General features: G+C 42.2%; 2 protein-coding genes across 4 annotated transcripts; both read right to left on the bottom strand.

Moving 5' to 3' along the window:
* Positions 1-707: 707 nt before the first annotated feature.
* smim12 (small integral membrane protein 12) lies at positions 708-3,929 on the bottom strand. Of its 2 annotated transcripts, none has more exons than XM_029736210.1 (2): positions 3,857-3,929; positions 708-2,601 (listed from the first exon to the last, which is right to left on the bottom strand). In XM_029736210.1, the coding sequence occupies exon 2, from the start codon at positions 2,534-2,536 to the stop codon at positions 2,258-2,260; it is 279 nt and encodes a 92-aa protein (XP_029592070.1). In that variant the 5' UTR covers positions 2,537-2,601; positions 3,857-3,929; the 3' UTR covers positions 708-2,257. The 2 variants fall into 2 exon arrangements, with proteins under 2 accessions (XP_029592070.1, XP_029592069.1); XM_029736209.1 differs by lacking the exon at positions 3,857-3,929 and adding an exon at positions 2,856-3,805.
* Positions 3,930-6,540: 2,611 nt separating this feature from the next.
* Positions 6,541-11,857, bottom strand: pef1 (penta-EF-hand domain containing 1). 2 transcript variants are annotated; one of them, XM_029736208.1, is made up of 6 exons: positions 11,567-11,857; positions 10,106-10,427; positions 8,969-9,124; positions 7,937-8,080; positions 7,428-7,671; positions 6,541-7,338 (listed from the first exon to the last, which is right to left on the bottom strand). In XM_029736208.1, exons 1-5 carry the CDS (start codon positions 11,585-11,587, stop codon positions 7,439-7,441), a joined length of 876 nt encoding a protein of 291 aa, XP_029592068.1. In that variant the 5' UTR covers positions 11,588-11,857; the 3' UTR covers positions 6,541-7,338; positions 7,428-7,438. The 2 variants fall into 2 exon arrangements, with proteins under 2 accessions (XP_029592068.1, XP_029592067.1); XM_029736207.1 differs by having other exon boundaries at positions 6,541-7,671; positions 11,567-11,856.
* Positions 11,858-20,526: the final 8,669 nt, after the last annotated feature.

Raw genomic sequence — 20,526 nt, 5'->3', positions numbered from 1 at the left:
GAAGCCAGGTCAGTATCTAGAGGCAGCTTCATCCTAACCCTAGAAACAGCTGAATCATGAAGCCAGGTCAGTATCTAGAGGCAGCTTCATCCTAACCCTAGAAACAGCTGAATCATGAAGCCAGGTCAGTATCTAGAGGCAGCTTCATCCTAACCCTAGAAAGAGCTGAATCATGAAGCCAGGTCAGTATCTAGAGGCAGCTTCATCCTAACCCTAGAAACAGCTGAATCATGTGACACATGAATAAAAAAGGAGAATGGGTATTTTTTTCCCGTCAAGAATGGAATGTCTTTTCCCTTTGTGCTGGCAGCCGTTTCACCTGCCTGGGAAATCTCATTTCCTGTTAGGAAGAGAGCAGGCTGTGTCATCACTTCCCTGTCCCATGGCATGAATGGGCCCAGTCCAAAAAAAAAAAAAAAAAGACTTTCCCATGACCTACCATAACTTGTAAACAAGTCCTTCATCAATCTGATAATAGTGTTATTTCTCTAGTTCTGGTAGGATATCTGTCTTAATTATACGATTGTATACTTTTAAATAAGGTCTGTTGTTGATCCCCAAGGAACACAGGCCATGGATGATGACTCCTCTCCATCATCCTTTGTTCTAGGCTGTCTACTCCCGCTCGTTCCCCATTTCAGATCTTTTTTTTGGGGGGGGGGGGGGTCTGTCGACGTTGTCGTGTGAGGGAAATACAATATCAATGGTTGTGAGATACATGACATTTTTATTATGTTATAACATACAATCATGTTACAGCAGTAACTTAGAACATGCAATGAGCGGTTCGTACGCGGCGACAGACTGTCACATTTTATATCTTCCATCCAAATCCTAAAATATATTTTAATCCATGAAACACATGAACCAGTGTACCTTCACAGACTTTCTAAATGAAAGCATACCAGGTAAATGAAAGACAGAAAAAGACCAGTTTTGAGTTCTCTAATAGAGCACTCAGATTTAGTCTTTCTTGGTAATGAATCCAAGTAACGGAAACGAGAAGGCATCAAAGCAAAGAGGTAAAAAGACCAGATGAGAGCAAACACTCCTCCCTTCCATCAATGCTTGCTGACTGGAACCCATTTTAATTTCTGGAGAACGGAGGGATAAAAATAGTAGCTTGTTTCCCTTCTGTGTTATTCTACCGCGGCACTCGTTCATTCAAACTGAACAGTTATTTTAAGTTGTTGACACCGTCTTCTCTTTCATGACATTTTAAAATATGAAAACACATTGAAAGTCTCTCACACACACACACACACACAATAAGGGCCCTTTGTTCTTTCATCTGTCTTGTGAGCATCTGAGGAGCAGAAGATGATCAATGTCTCATCAGGAGTTACCCCAGTGGTAGTCATCAGATCGAGTGCCCAGGGACTTATATACTAAGCTTGGAAAATACAGACCAACATTCTCCAATGGTTTATGTGGTGAACCTGATCACAACTATGAAAACTGAATAACCAGTAGACTACATTTGTGTGTGTGTGTGTATATATATATATATATATATATATATATGAGAGCGAGACAATCACAAATCATTAATGATGTGCATGGATATTCAGCACCCTAAAACAAAAGACTCCATTTCCCATGATCCTCCAGTCTCAAACAGAACAGTGCCACCACAGGTGCCCAAGCCAATGATATCCAAGTACAGTATGATGCCAGTGCTTTGGGCGTACAAGTGACAACGGTTGGCTGGCGTGTGTATGTTGAGGAGAAGATGACTCAGATCCCTTTGGTTAGCACCTTCTACGACAATGATTTATATACACACGCACACACTAGATGACTGACAGGGGGCGCTGTTCCTCCACCATTGTAAAAAATATTTTGGTTTCTATAGAAATGCCTTTATTGTCTACATTTGTTTTTGACACATGTATTCTATTACAGACACCTTAATGCATACTCTTAAATTATGTGAACTAAACAAAATAAAAAAATAAACACTTTTCTTAAAGCATAATTTTTTTTTTTAAGTTGTAAAGTTACTGTCCCCACCACAACAACAACAAAATAATTAAATGTTTTCAAGTTTCTCCTTGAAAAAGGTAATTGAAATACTGTAGAATTCCATTCATTCCTATTGGTGGACTGCTTCTTCTGGGGAGTGACAATATGGCCTCTCATTGGCCAATACATAGCATCAGGAAACCAGGGTTTATATCCATCATTCCACTCCCTTCACCCCTTGATCCAGGACTAGGGGGGTGGTGGACACCAGTCAGCTTAACCCCAGGCACAGTTAGCTCTTCTCGGGTCGGTTGCGGTCCAGCGCTGCCCGGGGAGTAAACTCCAGCTTCTCTTTGAGACTGAGGACCTGGGTGCTGTCCCGTCCTGCCCCCTCTTCCAGCTTCCTATCCTCCCTCAGCTCCACAATGCTCTTCTCCTCACCAGGTTTAGCGATGGTGTCCCCCCTAATGAACCACTCCAGGTGGTACCCCACCGCCCCCACCACGAAGGCCACCGGGAAGGTTATGTAGGGGGCGTAGGTCCGCATGGACATCCATAACACTGGCCACATAATGACTGGGGCTGGAGCTGGGACGGGCTCACTGGAGCTGGGGTGCTGGTGCAGTGTAAGCTCAGCTGGGGAGTGAAATAGAGAAAGAGAGAGACAGAGAGAGAGAGACAGAGAGAGAGACAGAGAGAGGGGTGGGTGGGGTTTAGTAGCTGTTGTGGTAACTCAGGTTTACAAAAAGAAAACAAACTGAGGGTGCCACAACAGTTTTTAATTTGTTCATTCAAGGATCTAGAAAGGCCACTGCACAGTGACAGGATGTGCAGGTGTTCAGCCTGGGAGACAACACAGAGAGGGTTCAAACTAAGGAGTTTTTAAATACCTGGGTCTTCTATTCCCTGTAGTACGAGGAGAGACAGCATAGTACCACAGGTTTTACATATCAAGACAGACTGTTGTGTTGACCTTTTATTGAAACTAAATTATTTGTTGGTGAATGGCACTTATTAAAAACAAAATCAGACATGACATCAAATGAAACTGCACAATAAAACTGGGGCTAACTATATATGCAAGTTACTTAGCTAGTTAATAGATCCGAGGTTGAATTACATTGGATTCAACATCAGGAATAAATGAGCTTTTGGATCAGGAAGGTTTCCTCTCACTGACCTCTACAGGGCAGAATGTTGTGCACAACATGACAATACACACATGAGACGCTTGTGCATCCGTTTACATGATTCAGGTGATATACATTTTAACACACTTTGAAAAAGATCATGTCATTATACTTTCCTGTGGATATATTGTCTCACATTCCTACCTGCGAAAAAGGACCAAACACGCATACAACTGCTAAAGCGAGTTAAAATATAATTATATTAAACATTCTGCCTTGTAAACGTTCCTGAGAGGAAACGTTCCTGATCCAAAACGTGAATTTATACCCGACATAGAAATTCAAGGTCGGGTTTCCAGCCTAGCTAGTTAGCTAACGACTTGACTTGAGTCACAACCACAAGTAGGCCTCACTAGCTAGTTAATAGTAGCTTGTTATAAACTTCTGATTACATAGGTACATCGTTTTTATATGAGCCGACCGGTTACATAGCTTAACTACATAAGTAAAAAAAAATCCTGGGGTCATCCAGAAGGCAAAAAGGGTAGTGGAATCAACCAATGGACCTAGCTAGCTAACGTTAGCTGTAAACTACAGCTTGTAAAAAAAACTACGCTTTATTTTCCTTTTGAAGCTCACACTTCATTCACTGGTAAAACAGTAACTACTGCGCACATAAAATTACAACGTTCACGTTGTGATTCTTGTTAAAAAAATATAATAATAATAATACATTGTTCAACAACTCGGGATTGACTCACCTTCGAAAACGTGAAATGCGCAGTAACTTCCGTGTGGCTTGATAATCGCGCCTCCAAATGATTTTTGATTGGATATGAGGTACCCGTGTTGAGCCAATCCTAAACTCGCAATCACTTATGTGTTCCTCTGAGCTGGGAACAACATTCAGAGGTCATAGTGACAAACATCAGCACTGGGGGGAAAAAACTGTCCAACATTTTATTGCAGAAAGCCTTGCAATATGAATATGATATTGATTTTACGGTATTTAGCCTCAACAACAACAACAACAACAAAAAAAGGGCAACGTTTATATGACCCTCGTACAAGCAGGTCCATTTTAACCACATTCTTGACCGCATACACCATATCTCCCATGCGCATGGCGGGGACAAGTGGTAGTCGTTGTGTGCAGATGTGGGTGGGCTTCTATTTTTAATAAACCCATTAATAAAATAGAAATACATTGTTCATTCATTTAGGCAGGTCCTAAGAAACATTATGACTAACAAAGTAATTGTGAAAAGAATAGCATATTTTGTAGTTGAATTAGGCCTAGGGTTATGGATCTGTGCAGCCATAGCTGTACCATCCAAATTAAATCAATAGTTCATTTTTTTTGTTCATTAAGATATAAACAAGACTCATCTACCCACTAATAGTCAACACAAAGTATTTTATAGTAAGAATAAAATGGAATATAAACAGAAAAAAAAACTAAACATTTTGACCCACACAACTTGTCACTGGAACAATGTCAACAACAAAAAAAGTTGTTTCAAAACAGAGCCCAAGCCGATGCTTATATTTGTATTATCCATGTTTCATCTCTTTCCTATCCTCACTCCACTTTGTTAGCGAGCAGGCATAGGGTCTTACCTTCATCATCATAATAAAAAAATTATATATATATATATTCAATCCTATTTTTAAAAGCATATGTCCCGCTTCATATTTCACAACCTTAGCAGGCGTTTGGAGTTGCCTATATGCGATGGCACAAAAATATGCCTACACTTGATTTAGGCTACAATATAGCATGCTAACTGTTTCTGAGCAATGCTAGATGAGAAAAACAAATAGATGAGCCAACACGTATTAGCCCAGACAGAAGATTTCTTTTGTTTGCCTATACAGAGATTCACTCAAACAAAATCACTTGATTGATTATCAGACAAGTCAGCGTTTTGGTCGGGAGTAGACTTCGGCTACTAAGCGACAGAAGAGAACAAAATAATCCCCTTGTTAAAACTACATAACATGGCAACGTGTAATTAATGAACCAACCAGACAAGATGATCATGAGCAGCACTCACCTCAAGTTAGCTAACATTTCTACAGCCTTTTTAATTATAGCCTAAACAAACAAAAAATCTGACATTGTACTGATTTATCAAAAGGAGTCCCCCCCCCCCCCCCAACGCTTGTCTCAAGGCAGCGCAATGACAATGTCCCAAGTAAAAAGTGCTGAAATTATCTATACTGAACAAAAAATAAAACACAACATGCCACATTTAAGATTTTACTGAGTTACAGCTCATATAAGGAAATCAATCAATTGAAATTAATTAATTAGGCCCTGATCTATGGATTTTTACATGACTGGGAATACAGATATGCATCTGTTGGTCACAGTAAGGGCGTGGATCAGAAAACCAGTCAGCATCTGGTGTGACCATAATTTGCTTCATGCAGCAAACCATCTCCTTCGCATAGAGTCGATCAGGCTGTTGATTGTGGCCTGTGGAATGTTGTCCCACTCCTCTTCAATGGCTGTGAGAAGTTACGGGATTTTGGCGGGAACTGGAACACGCTGTTGTACATGTCGATCCAGAGCATCCCAAACATGCTCAATGGGTGACATGTCTGGTGAGTATGCAGGCTATGGAAGAACTGGGCCATTTTCAGCTTCCAAGAGAAAGAGAAATTAACATTCACTTCTCTGGCAACAGCTCTGGTGGACATTCCTGCAGTCAGCATGGCAATTGCAGACACCTCAACTTGAGACATCTGTAGCATTGATTTGTGACAAAACTGCACACGCCTTTTGGCCCCAGCACAAGGTGCACCTGTGTAATGATCATGCTGTTTAATCAGCTTCTTGATATGCCACACCTGTCAGGTGGATGGATTATCTTGGCAAAGGAGAAATGCTCACTAAGAGGGATGTAAACAAATTTGTGCACAACATTTTAGAGAAAAACATTTTGTTAGTATAGAACATTTCTGGGATCTTTTATTTCAGCTCATAAAACATGGGGCCAAAACGTAACTTTTTTTTGCGTTTTATATTTTTGTTCAGTGTAGTTGACCACACGCAGATAAGACTATTGCTTCAGATTTATTACAAAAGACTGAATGACATTTGATACATGTCTTCAACTGCATTAGCCTACTTTATTCCAATATTTGTGTCATTCAGAAAACAGTGCATCCTTAGTGGTGAAACAAAATGGGCAAAAAGTGACTTGCAACGTTCGGAACTGGCAGGAGGATGGTTAACGGGCGCTGCCTAGCAACCGTCAAGCGTTTTAAGCGCATAGTGAGTGCCGTAGCATTATTACGTTTCATACTAAGCCGCAGGAGGAGAGAGGGGAACAAAGTAGTAATACGAAAAGGGATTTCATTAAATGGCGCCTTAGCGCGAAAGGGATTTCATTAAATGGCGCCTCAGCGCGAAAGGGGTTTCATTAAAAAGATGGCATTTCAAGTTTTGAAAACTTTAATAGAATACAATTTCAAGTTATGGCAGTAAACAATACATTTGATTAAAAAAAATTAAAAGAATGGTCCTGAACTAGCCAATGGCTGAAATATAACTGTGCGACAATGTGCAACGGCGATCATCAACAGTCATAACCATCACAGCTACCAGCAGATAAGGTAGTGGTTTGGAGTAAAGCTATGTTGTCAAAATTATAAAAAAATTGGCTTTTGCGCATTGTTCGAGTGTACCGAGTGTCATACATGCAATGTAACTGTTAACCAGCTATACTTTGAGCTGGTTTCCCAGACCAAGATTAAAGAGTTCCCCCTGGACTAAAAAGCATTGTCAATTGGGAATCGCTACTGAAAATGCTTTCTAGTCCAGGACGAGGCTTAATCTTGGTTCAGGAAACTGGCCCGATGAGATTGACACTACACATGAGGTTGAACTGGCACATCAAGTTCCACCATGCAAATCAAGTCCTGTAGTTTACATATTAAGGATGCTGGCGAGCAGGTTTACAGTAGGCATATATATAGACTCCATACCCTTTGTGTGTGTGTGTGTGTGTGTGTGTATATATATGTATATATGTACACACACACACACACACACTAGAGACAAAGAGAGTGATTAATCATGTCTCCTCCATTTCCTCATCCTCAGTTTGACTCATTTGTCCTCCATCACACCATCTTGATTTCAGGGTGTTTGGCTTTAGGTGGACCCTTTTTTGCCTATTATTGGTGGTTGGCACCGGAGGCTGGTGAAGGGAGGACAGCTCAAAATAACAGCCTGGAATGGAGTAAATGAAAGATGATGCTATAAGCCTGTGCCCAACCCGTGTAAAGTGTCACCAGGCACCACTAGGAGATGGATATTACCATTGTCCCTCTCACATGAGCCTGTTGACTGTGGTGGAGAGGAAGTCTTCGTAACTCATGCGTATGTTTCCCGTCATGGCGGAGTCTTTCTCCCTGAAGGCCTGCGTCATGCTCTGTAGCTGTGTACACACCTGGATGAAACAGTCTAGCTGCAGGGAACCAGGACGCCCAGACCTCGCGGCATACTTAGCCGCTATCGTCTCAGTGAACTGGGGACTCAGGTTATATCCCATCTGGGACAAGGCTGGAAGGAGGGAGAGAGAGAGAGACAGAGGACAAAGATCAAGAGATTAAGACAAACAGAATGTTTTTTTTTTTTTTTTCATTTTTTCCTCCATCAATCAAAATGTCTTCTGTTTACATCGTCATCAGAGAGTTTTCACTAAGTCATGCATAGACGTCATTGGGGAGACGTCAAAATGAAAATTCTATTTAAAAAGTGGGAGTTAGGATTCACCTCATACTGAACACAGGCACACCCCACACACACACACACACACACACCTCACCTTGGTGTAGCTCAGTGCCACTGATGCAGCCGGAACGGTCGCGGTCATACTGTTGGAACAGCTGTCTCCACTGTTGCATGAAGACCCACAGGGCTGAGAACCCAAACAGGTCGATACGACCACACTTGCTCTTGTCAAACATGTCTGGTATAAAACAGGAGAGAGAAGAGAAAAAAATACATGAATTCACAGCAGGTCTACAGCTGACAACAATAGCCTAATGGGTTGTATTGGTAACCACACCGGTGATTTGTAGAAAATGACCATGCTTCTTTTCTTCACTCATCCCATTCTCGAGAGTTACTGTCAGGTACATTTATGTTCTAAGGGAAAAGTACAGATGGCCTTCAGTGAATGGGAAAACTATGGTTGGTAAAAACCCAGTGAGGAGTCAATAGTCTATGACACAAGAGTATGGGTCCATTTTGACAAGTCTATAACAGAAGGGTATGAGTCAATATGCCAAGTCTGTGACACAAGGGTATGAGTCCATTTTGACAAAAGGGTATGGAGTCAATACAACAAGTCTATAACAGAAGGGTATGGAGTCAATACGACAAGTCTATAACAGAAGGGTATGGAGTCAATACGACAAATCTATAACAGAAGGGTATGGAGTCAATACAACAAGTCTATAACAGAAGGGTATGGAGTCAATACGACAAATCTATAACAGAAGGGTATGGAGTCAATACGACAAGTCTATAACAGAAGGGTATGGAAACTACATGATATCTACTGGGACACCACTATACACTACCTCCATGAATATGTCATTCACATAAACTGTGATGTGTGACTTGAAAAGAGTGAAGATTTGAACACTTAGCCCAAGTCTTCACTCTGTCCTATCTGTTAACCTGTTTTGGGATAGGGGGCAGTATTTTCACGGCCGGATAAAAAACGTAGCCGTGTTTATGTTAATTAAATGGTCAATTACCATGAGACTGACAGTTATTTGCATGACAATCACCGGCTGATAAAATGTCTACACCTCCCTCTTTCCATCCCCCTCTTCCCTGTTTAACTCACTGATCATCATAAGGCAGGTCTCGTCGTTGAAGGCTGACCAGTTGGAGTTTACCAGAGCCTGTTTCAGTTCCTTCAGAGTGATGGAGCCGCTATGGTCGGTGTCCACTGTCTGGAACCACTGGTACGCTTCTGGGTTCACCCCTGGTGGTATGTTACCTAGGGAGGAGAGAGAGAGGGATGAGTGTTATACAAGAAGAGACTTACAGGTTAAACCATTATAACAAAGTCTTTGGTTGAGGTTTGTGTGCATGCCTTGGAAAATGGAAATCTTGTCTGTGCATACGTCATGCCATCTCTGGAGAGTGACACAGACAGACAGAGAGAGAGAGAGAGACAGAACTGTTTCCAGATCAGTTAAGAAGACACTGATTAATAAACACACTTCCATGCAGGTTGTAGTAGATAGGAAAGATAACCATGGCAAAATAATACTGGTAGATGGAAGGAGACTGACAGATTGAAAGGGCAGCCGGACCACAGACAGACGGACAGAGAGAGAGAGGGAGTGGGGGAAAGAGTGAAAGAGAGAGAGAGAGAAGGGGAAGTAGTGAGTGAACGAGGGAGAGAGAAGGAGAAGTAGAGTGAGTGAAAGAGGGAGAGAGAAGGAGGTAGAGTGCCATTTAAAGCTGAGCCCAGATGCATGCTGTCCCTGTGGGGAGTGGTAATAAGTCTGTTTTATCAGCCCTGTGACTCAGCTACCACAGGGGGACAATATCACACACACACACACACACAATTAACCCAGTCATCACTCCACCAGTCTAAGTCCTGCTCAGTGGTACAAACTAAATCCTGTCAGTCTCTACAGGTCAGCCTCCACAGGGCTGCCGGTCAGCCTCCACAGGGCTGCCGGTCAGTCTCCATAGAGGAAAATCTATAGAGGCAGAGACCCTGTCTGAACCTTTGTCTGAGCTACTCAGTATTACACATGTTTGTTTTACTATACTTGTGGGGACCAAACCATTGATTCCCATTCAAAATCCTATTTTCCCTAACCTGTAAGCCTGACCCGTAAGCCTAAAAATAGCCTTTTCCCTGGTGGGGACTGGCAAAATGTTTTCATAGTTTTACTATCCATGTGAAGACTTGTAGTCCCCACCAAACCACACAGCGAAAACTATTAACACAGTAACTGACCTGCTGGAGACTGCTGTCCATAGGGCCCTCCCTGTCCCCCGCCGTATGGGGCCCCTGGTGCTCCCCCAGCCTGCCTCCCCTGTCCTGGGGCCCCATAGCCACCGTAGGGCCCTCCTGGGGCAGCCCCTCCGGCATTCTGACTCCCTGGAGGGGCGTAGCCCGATGGGCCAGAGCCCCCGTACTGTCCTGGGGGTGCACTACCCCCGTATGGAGACCCGTAGGGAGAGGGGCCGCCAGGTGGAGCGCTACCCCCATATGGAGCACCAGGGGGTGGGTGTTGACGGGGGAAATTAGCCCCTCCAGCTGGTCCTCCTGGGTAACCCTGGAGGAAGGGAAGGAGGATATTTAATTGGTTAATATGATAAAACATAAATCATAATATAGTAGCCTAGGTTACTGTTGATTCCCTTTTCTATTAGTAAAAGACAGCATACAATACAAATCACCCGATACGGATTATCATCATCATCATCATCATCATCATCATCCCATTATAGCCTACTACATACAACTGAAACAATAAGCCTGGTTGACAGCCATTGGACTCTACCGGTCATGAATTGAGCAACATTAGGCCACTAAAGCAGAAGGCTTCATCCAAAAACACATGTAGCCGCAGGGGAAACTTAGCCCAACACCACATATTGGACTAATGGAGTCGAACGTTACTCCATAATAGTCCCAGGAAACTTACATGATTTGTTTAAAAATGCTAATTGAGAAAAGAAAAGAGTAAAAAAATACTCCCCATCTAAAACGTGAATCGATTCACAACTGTGGTCCGGTTCTAGAAACATTAGCACTCTACTTTCCCTGTTACATCCAAGATATTTCACAAGTAGAAAATGAAACATTTGCTGCGCCGTGTTTTAACCGGTTAACACAGAGTTGTAGAGGACAGAGTGTTTTCAGCGATAAGACATTGGTCTTCCGTTTCCACCCAGGTAGTCTAGGAGAGGCCAGGTCTTCCGCCTTTTATCTGCAAATACACGCTGTAACATGGAGATATGATGTCCGTGTGGGAAGACTAACTCTATTAAAAAGTTATTTTGAAAATGGATGTGTTGCTGATTTGAAAGTACCGATGCGTGTAAATGTTCACAACAACAAGCTGATCAGATGATACTATGGGTAGGACAAGCTATGTCTACTTATAGTTACAATGTAACAAAAAGGCAATTTCTTTCAAGGGACAAATTATACTTATTACATAAAAATGTAACAGTGTATCACTCTGCTAGAACACAGAAACAGGCTTTTATTGTAACTAGTTACATGTTTATACGCGCCTTGCTAAAGGCTAACCGCTGCAACTTTTTTTATTGTAGCCGGTCCACATAATAGGTTACACCGCAGTCCACTCACTTCACCACCTCAAACGACTACACACAAAACGCACAACAATAAATAACTATTATACATGTTTATAATAAATACCAAACCAGGATAAGGTCTATTTACCTGGCCGTAGTGAAAACTCATTTCGAAAAGAACTTCGATACCCACGTATCCGGACAGAATAAATTCAACCACCTTCTCGAAGCGGATTGGCGCGTTTTGCTTGTCAGTCAAAACCACACCCGCGTCCAACGCGTCTGATTGGGTCGAGAGAGTGGAACAAATGATCACGGTGGAACTAATGAGTCATACCTCGAGAATGCACCGAAACTACATGAACATATGAATCAGTCGTCATTACACACATACATTGAATCAAATCAAGAGACCCGATGAGGTGACGCACAATTGGCCCAGCGTCATCCCGTTTGGCCGCCCAGGATGCCCTTGTCCCATCGCGCTCTAGTGACTCCTGTGGCAGGCCGGGAGCATGCACGCTGACGCTATCGTCTATGGGGGGTGATATGTGCCAGAATTAAGCCTAGGCAACCGAACTACCGTGTGGCTATCAAATCCAATTTTATTGCTAACATTAAACACGATTTGCAGATGTTATTGCGAGTGTAGCGAAATGCTTGTGCTTCTAGTTCTGACAGTGCAGCAATATCTAATAAGTAATATCTAACAATTCCAGTGATTACAAGTCTGTATGTAGGCAGCAGCCCCACTGTGCTAGTGAGGCAGGTAGCATAGCGGTTAGAGCCCTGGACTAGTAACTGGGAGGTTGCAAGATCGTATCCCCAAGCTGAGAAGGCAAAAATCTGTTGTTCTGCCTCTGAACAACACTGTTCCTAGGCTGTCATTGAAAATAAGAATTTGTTCTTAACTGACTTGCCTAGTTAAATAAAATTAAAATAATTAACAGTCTGATGACCTTGAGATAGAAGCCTCTTGGAACCAGCTTTGATGCACCTGTACTGACCTCACCTTCTGGATGATAGCGGGGTGAACCGTCAGTGGCTCAGGTGGTTGTTGTCCTTGATGATCTTTTGGGCCATCCTGTTACATCGGGTGCTGTAGGTGTCCTGGAGGGCGGGTAGTTTGCCCCCGGTAATGCGTTGTGCAAACCACACCACCCTATGGAGAGCCCTGCAGTTGTGGGCGGTGCAGTTGCCGTACCAGGCGGTGATACAGCCCGACAGGATGCTCTCAATTGTGCATCTGTAAAAGTTTGTGAGGGTTTTAGGTGACAAGCCAAATTTCTTCAACATCCTGAGGTTGAAGAGGCGCTATTGCGCCTTCTTCACCACACTGTCTGTGTGGGTAGACCATTTCAGTTTGTCAGTGATATGTATGCAGAGGAACTTAACCTCTCTTGGGGAGGTGGGACGCTAGCGTCAAAACCACAAAATGTCATAATTCAAAGTTCTCAAACATATGACTATTTTACACCATTTTAAAGATACACGTCTCCTTAATGTAAAAAGGCTTTACATTAAAAAGGCTTTACGGCGAAAGCATAAAGTTAGATTATGTTAGGACAGTTCCAACACAAGAAAAACCACACAGCCATTTTCCTAGCAAGGACAGGCGTCACAAAAACCAGAAAACCAGCTAAAATTAAGCACTAACCTTTGACGATCTTAATCAGATGACACTCCTAGGACATCATGTTACACAATACATGCGTTTTCTGTTCGATCAAGTTGATATTTATATCCAAAAACAGCATTTTACATTGGCGCATGATGTTCAGAAAATATTTTGCCTGCAATACTGCCGGGGAATCAGCACAACAATTTACAAAAATACTCATCATAAACGTTGATTAAATATTAAACTGTTATTCAAAGAATTATAGATGAACATCTCCTTTATGCAACCGCTGTGACAGATTTCAAAAAAGCTTCAAGAGGAAAGCACACACTGCAATAATCTGAGTACTGCGCTCAGAAAAAGACATCAAGCAATACAGATACCCGCCATTTTTTGAGTCATCTAAAATCATAAATAGCATTAGAAATATTCACTTACCTTTGATGATCTTCATCAGAAGGCACTTCCAGGTATCCCAGGTCCACAATAAATATTGTTTTGTTCGATAAAGTCCATAATTTATGTCCAAATAGCTCCTTGTTGTTTGCGCCTTCAGTAAGCTACTCCAAGTGTAGGAAGCGCGGCCAAAATGTCATGACGAAAAGTCAAAAAAAGTTATATTTACGTTCGTTCAAACATGTCAAACGTTGTATAGCATCAATCTTTAGGGCTTTTTTAACTTAGAACTTCAATAATATTCCAACAGGACGATTCCAATGTCTTGAAAACATTTTGGAACACAGCTACCCCTCACGTGAATGCGCGCCAATGAACTCATGTGCTTTCCTGAGTCAACAACTTCCAACTTCCTTTGTTGGCTCTCTGTTCACCATAGACGCCTCAAACAACTTTCTAAAGACTGTTGACATTTAGTGGCAGCCTTAGGAAGTGCAAAATGAACCCTAACTCACTGTGTGTTGGATTTTTTCTCAGGTTTTTGCCTTCCATATGAGTTCTGTTATACTCACAGACATCCTTCAAACTGTTTTAGAAACTTCAGAGTGTTTGCTATCCAAATCTACCAATAATATGCAAATATTTGACTCTGGGCCCGAGTATTAGGCAGTTTACTCTGGGCACTCTTTTCATCTGAAAATTAAAATACTGCCCCCTATACCTTAAAAAGTTAAGAAATCATGTGACTAAACTAAATAAAAATAAACTATACTATGATATGAAGAATGATAGTAAAATGCTTTGGGGCACCTTAAATGACATTTTGGGAAAAAAAGCTAACTTGACTCCTTCATTTATTGAATCAGATCATTCATCACAAAGCCCACTGATATTGCCAACTACTTTAATTACTTTTTCATTGACAAGATAAGCAAACTTAGGGATGACATGTCAGCAACAAACGCTGACACTACACATCCAAGTATATCGTACCCAATTATGAAAGACAAGCATTGTAAACAAATTGACAACAGACTTTCAGCATGCTTATAGGGAAGGACACTCAACAAGCACAGCACTTACACATATGACTGATGATTGGCTGAGAGAAATTGATGATACAATGATTGTGGGGGCTGTTTTGTAGCTTTTGACATTATCGATCATAGTCTGCTGCTGGAAAAACGTATGTGTTATGGCTTTGCACCACCCGCTATAATGTGGATAAAGTTACTTGTCTAACAGAACACAGAGGGTGTTCTTTAATGGAAGCCTCTCCAACATTATCCAGGTAGAATCAGGAATTCCCCAGGGCAGCTGTCCCTAGGCCCCTTACTTTTTTCAATCTTTACTAACAACATGCCCCTGACTTTGCGTAAAGCCAGAGTGTCTATGTATGCGGATGACTCAACACTATACACGTCAGCTACTACAGCGACTGAAATGACTGCAACACTCAATAAAGAGCTGCAGAGCTGCAGATAGTTTCAGAGTGGGTGGCAAGGAATAAGTTATTCCTAAATATTTCTAAAACTAAAAGCATTGTGTTTGGAACAAAACACTCACTAAACCTTAAACCTCAACTAAATCTTGTAATAAATAATGTGGAAGTCGCGCAAGATGATTTGAAACCCTGGATGGTAAACTGTCATGGTCAAAACATATTGATACAACAGTAGCTAAGATAGGGAGAAGTCTGTCCATAATAAAGCGTTACTCTGCCTTCATAACAGCATCATCAACAAGGCAGGTCCTACAGGCCCTAGTTTTGTCGCATTTTGACTACTGTTCAGTTGTGTGGTCAGGTGCCACAAAAAAGGACTTAGGAAAATTGCAATTGGCTCAGAACAGGGAAGCACGGTTGGCCCTTGGATGTACACAAAGAGCAGATATTAATAATATGCATGTCAATCTCTCCTGGCTCAAAGTGGAGGAGAGATCGACTACATCACTACTTGTATTGACATGTTGAATGCACTGAGGTGTCTGTTTGAACTACTGGTACACAGCTCAGACACCCATGCATACCCCACAAGACATGCCACAAGAGGTCTCTTCACAGCCCCCAAGTCCAGAACAGTCAACTGCATTTATTTTCAGCAAACTTAACATGTGTAAATATTTGTATGAACATAACAAGATTCAACAACTGAGACATAATCTGAACAAGTTCCACAAACATGTGACTAACAGAAATGGAATAATGTGTCCCTGAACAAAGGGGGGTCAAAATCAAAAGTAACAGTCAGTATCTGGTGTGGCCACCAGCTGCATTAAGTACTGCAGTGCATCTCCTCCTCATGGACTGCACCAGATTTGCCAGTTCTTGCTGTGAGATGTTACCCCACTCTTCCACCCGGACATTTCTGTGGGAATGGCCCTAGCCCTCTGAATGGCCCTCACCCTCTGAATGGCCCTCACCCTCTGAATGGCCCTCACCCTGCCATCCAACAGGTCCCAGACGTGCTCAATGGGATTGAAATCCGGGCTCTTCGCTGGCCATGGCAGAACACTGACATTCCTGTCTTGCAGGAAATCACGCACAGAACAAGCAGTACGGATGGTGCATTGTCATGCTGGAGGGTCATGTCAGGATGAGCCTGCAGGAAGGGTACCACATGAGGGAGGAGGATGTCTTCCCTGTAACGCACAGCATTGAGATTGCCTGCAATGACAACAAGCTCAGTCCGATGATGCTGTGACACACCGCCCCAGACCATGATGGACCCTCCACCTCCAAATCGATCCCGCTCCAGAGTACAGGACTCGGTGTAACGCTCATTCCTTCGACGATAAACTCGAATCCGACCATCACCCCTGGTGAGACAAAACCACGACTCGTCAGTGAAAAGCACATTTTGCCAGTCCTGTCTGGTCCAGCGACGGTGGGTTTGTGCCCATAGGCGACGTTGTTGCCGGTGATGTCTGGTGAGGACCTGGTGAATACCTACAAGCCCTCAGTCCAGCCTCTCTCAGCCTATTGCCTGAGCACTGATGGAGGGATTGTGCGTTCCTGGTGTAACTCGGGCAGTTGTTGTTACCATCCTGTACCTGTCCCGCAGGTGTGATGTTCGGATGTACCGATCCTGTGCAGGTGTTGTTACACATGGTCTGCCACTGCGAGGATGATCAGCTGTCAGTCCTGTCTCCCTATAGCGCTGTCTTATGCGTCTCACAGTACAGACATTGCAATTTATTACCCTGGCCACATCTGCAGTCCTCATGCCTCCTTGCAGCATGCCTAAGGCACGTTCACGCAGATGAGCAGGGACCCTGGGCATCTTTCTTTTGTTGTTTTTTCAGAGTCAGTAGAAAGGCCTCTTTAGTGTCCTAAATTTAAAATTTTCATAACTGTGACCTTAATTGCCTACCGTCTGTAAGCTGTTAGTGTCTTAGCGAACGTTCCACAGGTGCATGTTCATTAATTGTTAATGGCTATTTGAACAAGCATGAGAAACAGTGTTTAAAGCCCTTACAATGAAGATCTGTGAAGTTATTTGGATTTTTACAAAATATCTTTGAAACACAGGGTCCTGAAAAAGGGACATTTCTTTTTTTGCTGAGTTTACATTGAGCCATGACTACATGGAACTCTATTCCACATCAGGTAACTGATGCAGCAGTAAAGTTTGATTTAAAAAACAGATTAAAAAAACACCAGGGACTGTGAAGCAACACAAACATAGGCACAGACACATGCATACACACACACGATAACATACGCACTATACACACACATACACATGGATTTAATACTGTAGATATGTGGTAGTGGTGGAGTAGGGGCCTGAGGGCACACGGTGTGTTGTGAAAACTGCCTTAATTTTGCTGGAACCCAGGATGAGTATCTGCTGCCTTGGCATAATAAATAAAACATACAAATACAAATCACACAGTCGTCTGGAACAGCTGGTGCTCTCATGCATGCTTCAGTGTTGCTGAAGGATGCACCTGAGTTCAATTTCGAGTCTCTTTGCAATGAGTCAGAATACTTATATAAATAAGGTACAGTTGAAGTTGGAAGTTTACATACACCTAGGTTGGAGTCATTAAAACTTGTTTTTCAACCACTCCCCAAATTTGGATGTGTACCTGTGGATGTATTTCAGGGCCTACCTTCAAACTCAGTGCCTCTTTGCGTGACATCATGGGAAAATCAAAAGAAATCAGCCGAGACCTCAGAAATAGGTCAAATCATTCCCAGAACAACAGCAAAGGACCTTGTGAAGATGTTGGAGGAAACAGGTACAAAAGTATCTATATCCACAGTAAAACTAGTCCTATATCGACATAACCTGAAAGGCCGCTCAGCAAGGAAGAAGCCACTGCTCCAAAAACGCCATAAAAAAGCCAGACTACGGTTTCCAACTGCACATGGGGACAAAGATCGTACTTTTTGGAGAAATGTCCTCTGGTCTGAAACAAAAATAGAACTTTTTGGCCATAATGACCATCGTCATGTTTGGAGGAAAAAGGGGGACGCTTGCAAGCCGAAGAACACCATCCCAACCGTGCAGCACGGGGGTGGCAGCATCATGTTGCGGGTTTGCTTTGCTGCAGGAGGGACTGGTGCACTTCACAAAATAGATGGCATCACGAGGAAGAAAAATTATGTGCATATATTGAAGCAACATCTCAAGACATCAGTCAGGAAGTTAAAGCTTGGTCACAAATGGGTCTTCCAAATGGACAATGACCCCAAGCATACTTCCAAAGTTGTGGCAAAATGGCTTATGAACAACAAAGTCAAGGTATTGGAGTGGCGATCACAAAGGCCTGACCTCAATCCCATAGAAAATTTGTGGGCAGAACTGAAAAGCGTGTGCGAGCAAGGAGGCCTACAAACCTGACTCATTTACACCAGCTCTGTCAGGAGGAATGGGCCAAAATTCACCCAACTTATTGTGGGAAGCTTGTGGAAGGCTACCTGAAATGTTTGACCCAAGTTAAACAATTTAAAGGCAATGCTACCAAATACTAATTGAATGTATGTAAACTTCTGACCCACTGGGAATGTGATGAAATAAATAAAATCTGAAATTAATCATTCTCTCTAGTATTATTCTGACATTTCACATTCTTAAAATAAAGTGGTGATCCTAACTGACGTAAGACAGGGAATTTTTACAAGGATTAAATGTCAGGAATTGTGAAAAACTGAGATTAAATGTATTTGGCTAAGGTGTATGTAAACTTCCAACTTCAACTGTATTTCTGTTCTTTATATTTCATACATTTTCAAACATTTCTTAAAACCTGTTTTCGCTTTGACATGATGGGGTATTGTGTGTACATTGATGAGGAAAAAAAATATTGAATCAATTTTAGAATAAGGCTGCAACGTAACAAAATGTGGAAAAAGTCAAGGGATCTGAATACTTTGCGAATGCCCTGTACATGGTCAATGTCTGATGATCAAAGCCTGCAAGTCAAGGCCTGCTGATCAAAGCCTGCTGATCAAGGCCTGGGTAATTGTTTGAATAGTTCAGTGGAACCTCAAAGTCCCTTCATCAACTTGGTCTAAATTTACAGGCTTTGAGAAATGACAGTTATAAATACATAACTTGCAGGAAATGGATAGACAAGGGATGAATGTGGGTTGGGGATGGAGCTGCTAGCCAGGCTATGTAATATGTTACATAGTGCTGTGTGTTTGTGTGTGTGTTTGTTTATCAGTAACGTAGCTAGAAATTTGTTAGTGTGTGGGCGTGCAGAAATTTGGGTGGGCCAAATCTTTAAAAAAAAAAATACACATTTTGGGTCAAAGAGAAAAATGTGCAGTTTCAACATTGCCTTGAGGCTAAGGCATTTAAAAAAGTAATTCAAAATAGGTGTGTTGACTGTGATAAAGGGGAAGGGGGATAGCTAGACTGTGGTACAACTGAATGCATTCAACTGAAATGTGTCTTCCACATTTAACTCCTCTGAATAAGAAGATGCGTTACAGACTCCTCACAAGTCCTCAACTGGCAGCTTCATTAAATAGTACCCGCAAAACACCAGTCTCAACGTCAACAGTGAAGAGGATGCGACTCCGGGATGCTGGCCTTCCAGGCAGAGTTCCTCTGTCCAGCGTCTGTGTTCTTTTGCCCATCTTAATCTTTTATTTTTATTGGCTAGTCTGAGACATGGCTTTTTTTTTGCAACTCTGCCTAGAAGGCCAGCATCCCAAAGTCGCCTTTTCACTGTTGACGTCGAGACTGGTGTTTTGCGGGTACTAATAAATGAAGCTGCCAGTTGTGGACTTGTGAGGCGTCTGTTTCTCAAACTAGACACTCCAATGTACTTGTCCTCTTGCTCAGTTGTGTACCAGGGCCTCCCACTCCTCTTTCTATTCTGGTTAGAGCCAGTTTGCGCTGTTCTCTGAAGGGAGTAGTACACAGCGTTGTACGAGATCTTCAGTGTCTTGGCAATTTCTCGCATGGAATAGCCTTCATTTCTCAGAACAAGTATAGAGTGACGAGTTTCAGAAGAAAGTTCTTTGTTTCTGGCCATTTTGAACCTGTAATTGAACCCACAATTGCTGATGCTCCAGATACTCAACTAGTCTAAAGAAGGCCAGTTTTATTGCTTCTTTAATCAGAACAACAGTTTTCAGTGGTGCTAACATAATTGCAAAAGGGTTTTATAATGATCAATTAGCCTTTTAAAATTATAAACTTGGATTAGCTAACACAACGTGCCATTGGAACACAGGAGTGATGGTTGTTGATAATGGGCCTCCGTACGCCTATGTAGATATTCCATTAAAAGAAATCAGCCGTTTCCAGCTACAATAGTCATTTACAACATTAACAATGTCTACACTGTATTTCTGATCAGTTTGATGTTATTTTCAAAATCAAGGACATTTCTAAGTGACCCCAAACTTTTGAATGGTAGTGTATGTTTAGCAGTGTGGTTAGGGGTTAGGTTTAAAATCACATTTTAAGAATGGAAATTGTAGAAGAAGGCGGGCTTTATGACTTTGTGGCTTTGGTAACTAGTGAAGAACAGACATCGTCATCAACATTGGTAATGTGTGTTATGATGCAAGCAGTAGAGACCATTTTGGTTGTTTTGTGCATTATCAAAAAGCTTAATCCTTTCTT

The sequence above is a fragment of the Salmo trutta genome, chromosome 36 (assembly GCF_901001165.1).
Source record: "Salmo trutta chromosome 36, fSalTru1.1, whole genome shotgun sequence".
Classification (NCBI taxonomy): Eukaryota; Metazoa; Chordata; class Actinopteri; order Salmoniformes; family Salmonidae; genus Salmo; species Salmo trutta.
The sequence above is the reverse complement of the archived record's forward strand: the minus strand, read 5'-3'. Positions and strand labels throughout refer to the sequence as shown.

What these genes read in the sequence shown, in the direction of transcription:
- pef1 (XM_029736208.1), bottom strand. Translation starts at nt 11,587, where the DNA reads ATGAGTTTTCACTACGGCCAG. An exon ending in GACCTGCCTTATGATGATCA is followed by an intron (nt 8,081 to 8,968) that starts GTGAGTTAAACA and finishes GTTTTATACCAG; the next exon opens with ACATGTTTGACAAGAGCAAG. An exon ending in TGGCACTGAGCTACACCAAG is followed by an intron (nt 7,672 to 7,936) that starts GTGAGGTGTGTG and finishes CCCTCCTTCCAG; the next exon opens with CCTTGTCCCAGATGGGATAT.
- smim12 (XM_029736209.1), bottom strand. Translation starts at nt 2,895, where the DNA reads ATGCTGTCTCTCCTCGTACTACAGGGAATAGAAGACCCAG. An exon ending in ACAGGGAATAGAAGACCCAG is followed by an intron (nt 2,602 to 2,855) that starts GTATTTAAAAAC and finishes TTCACTCCCCAG; the next exon opens with CTGAGCTTACACTGCACCAG.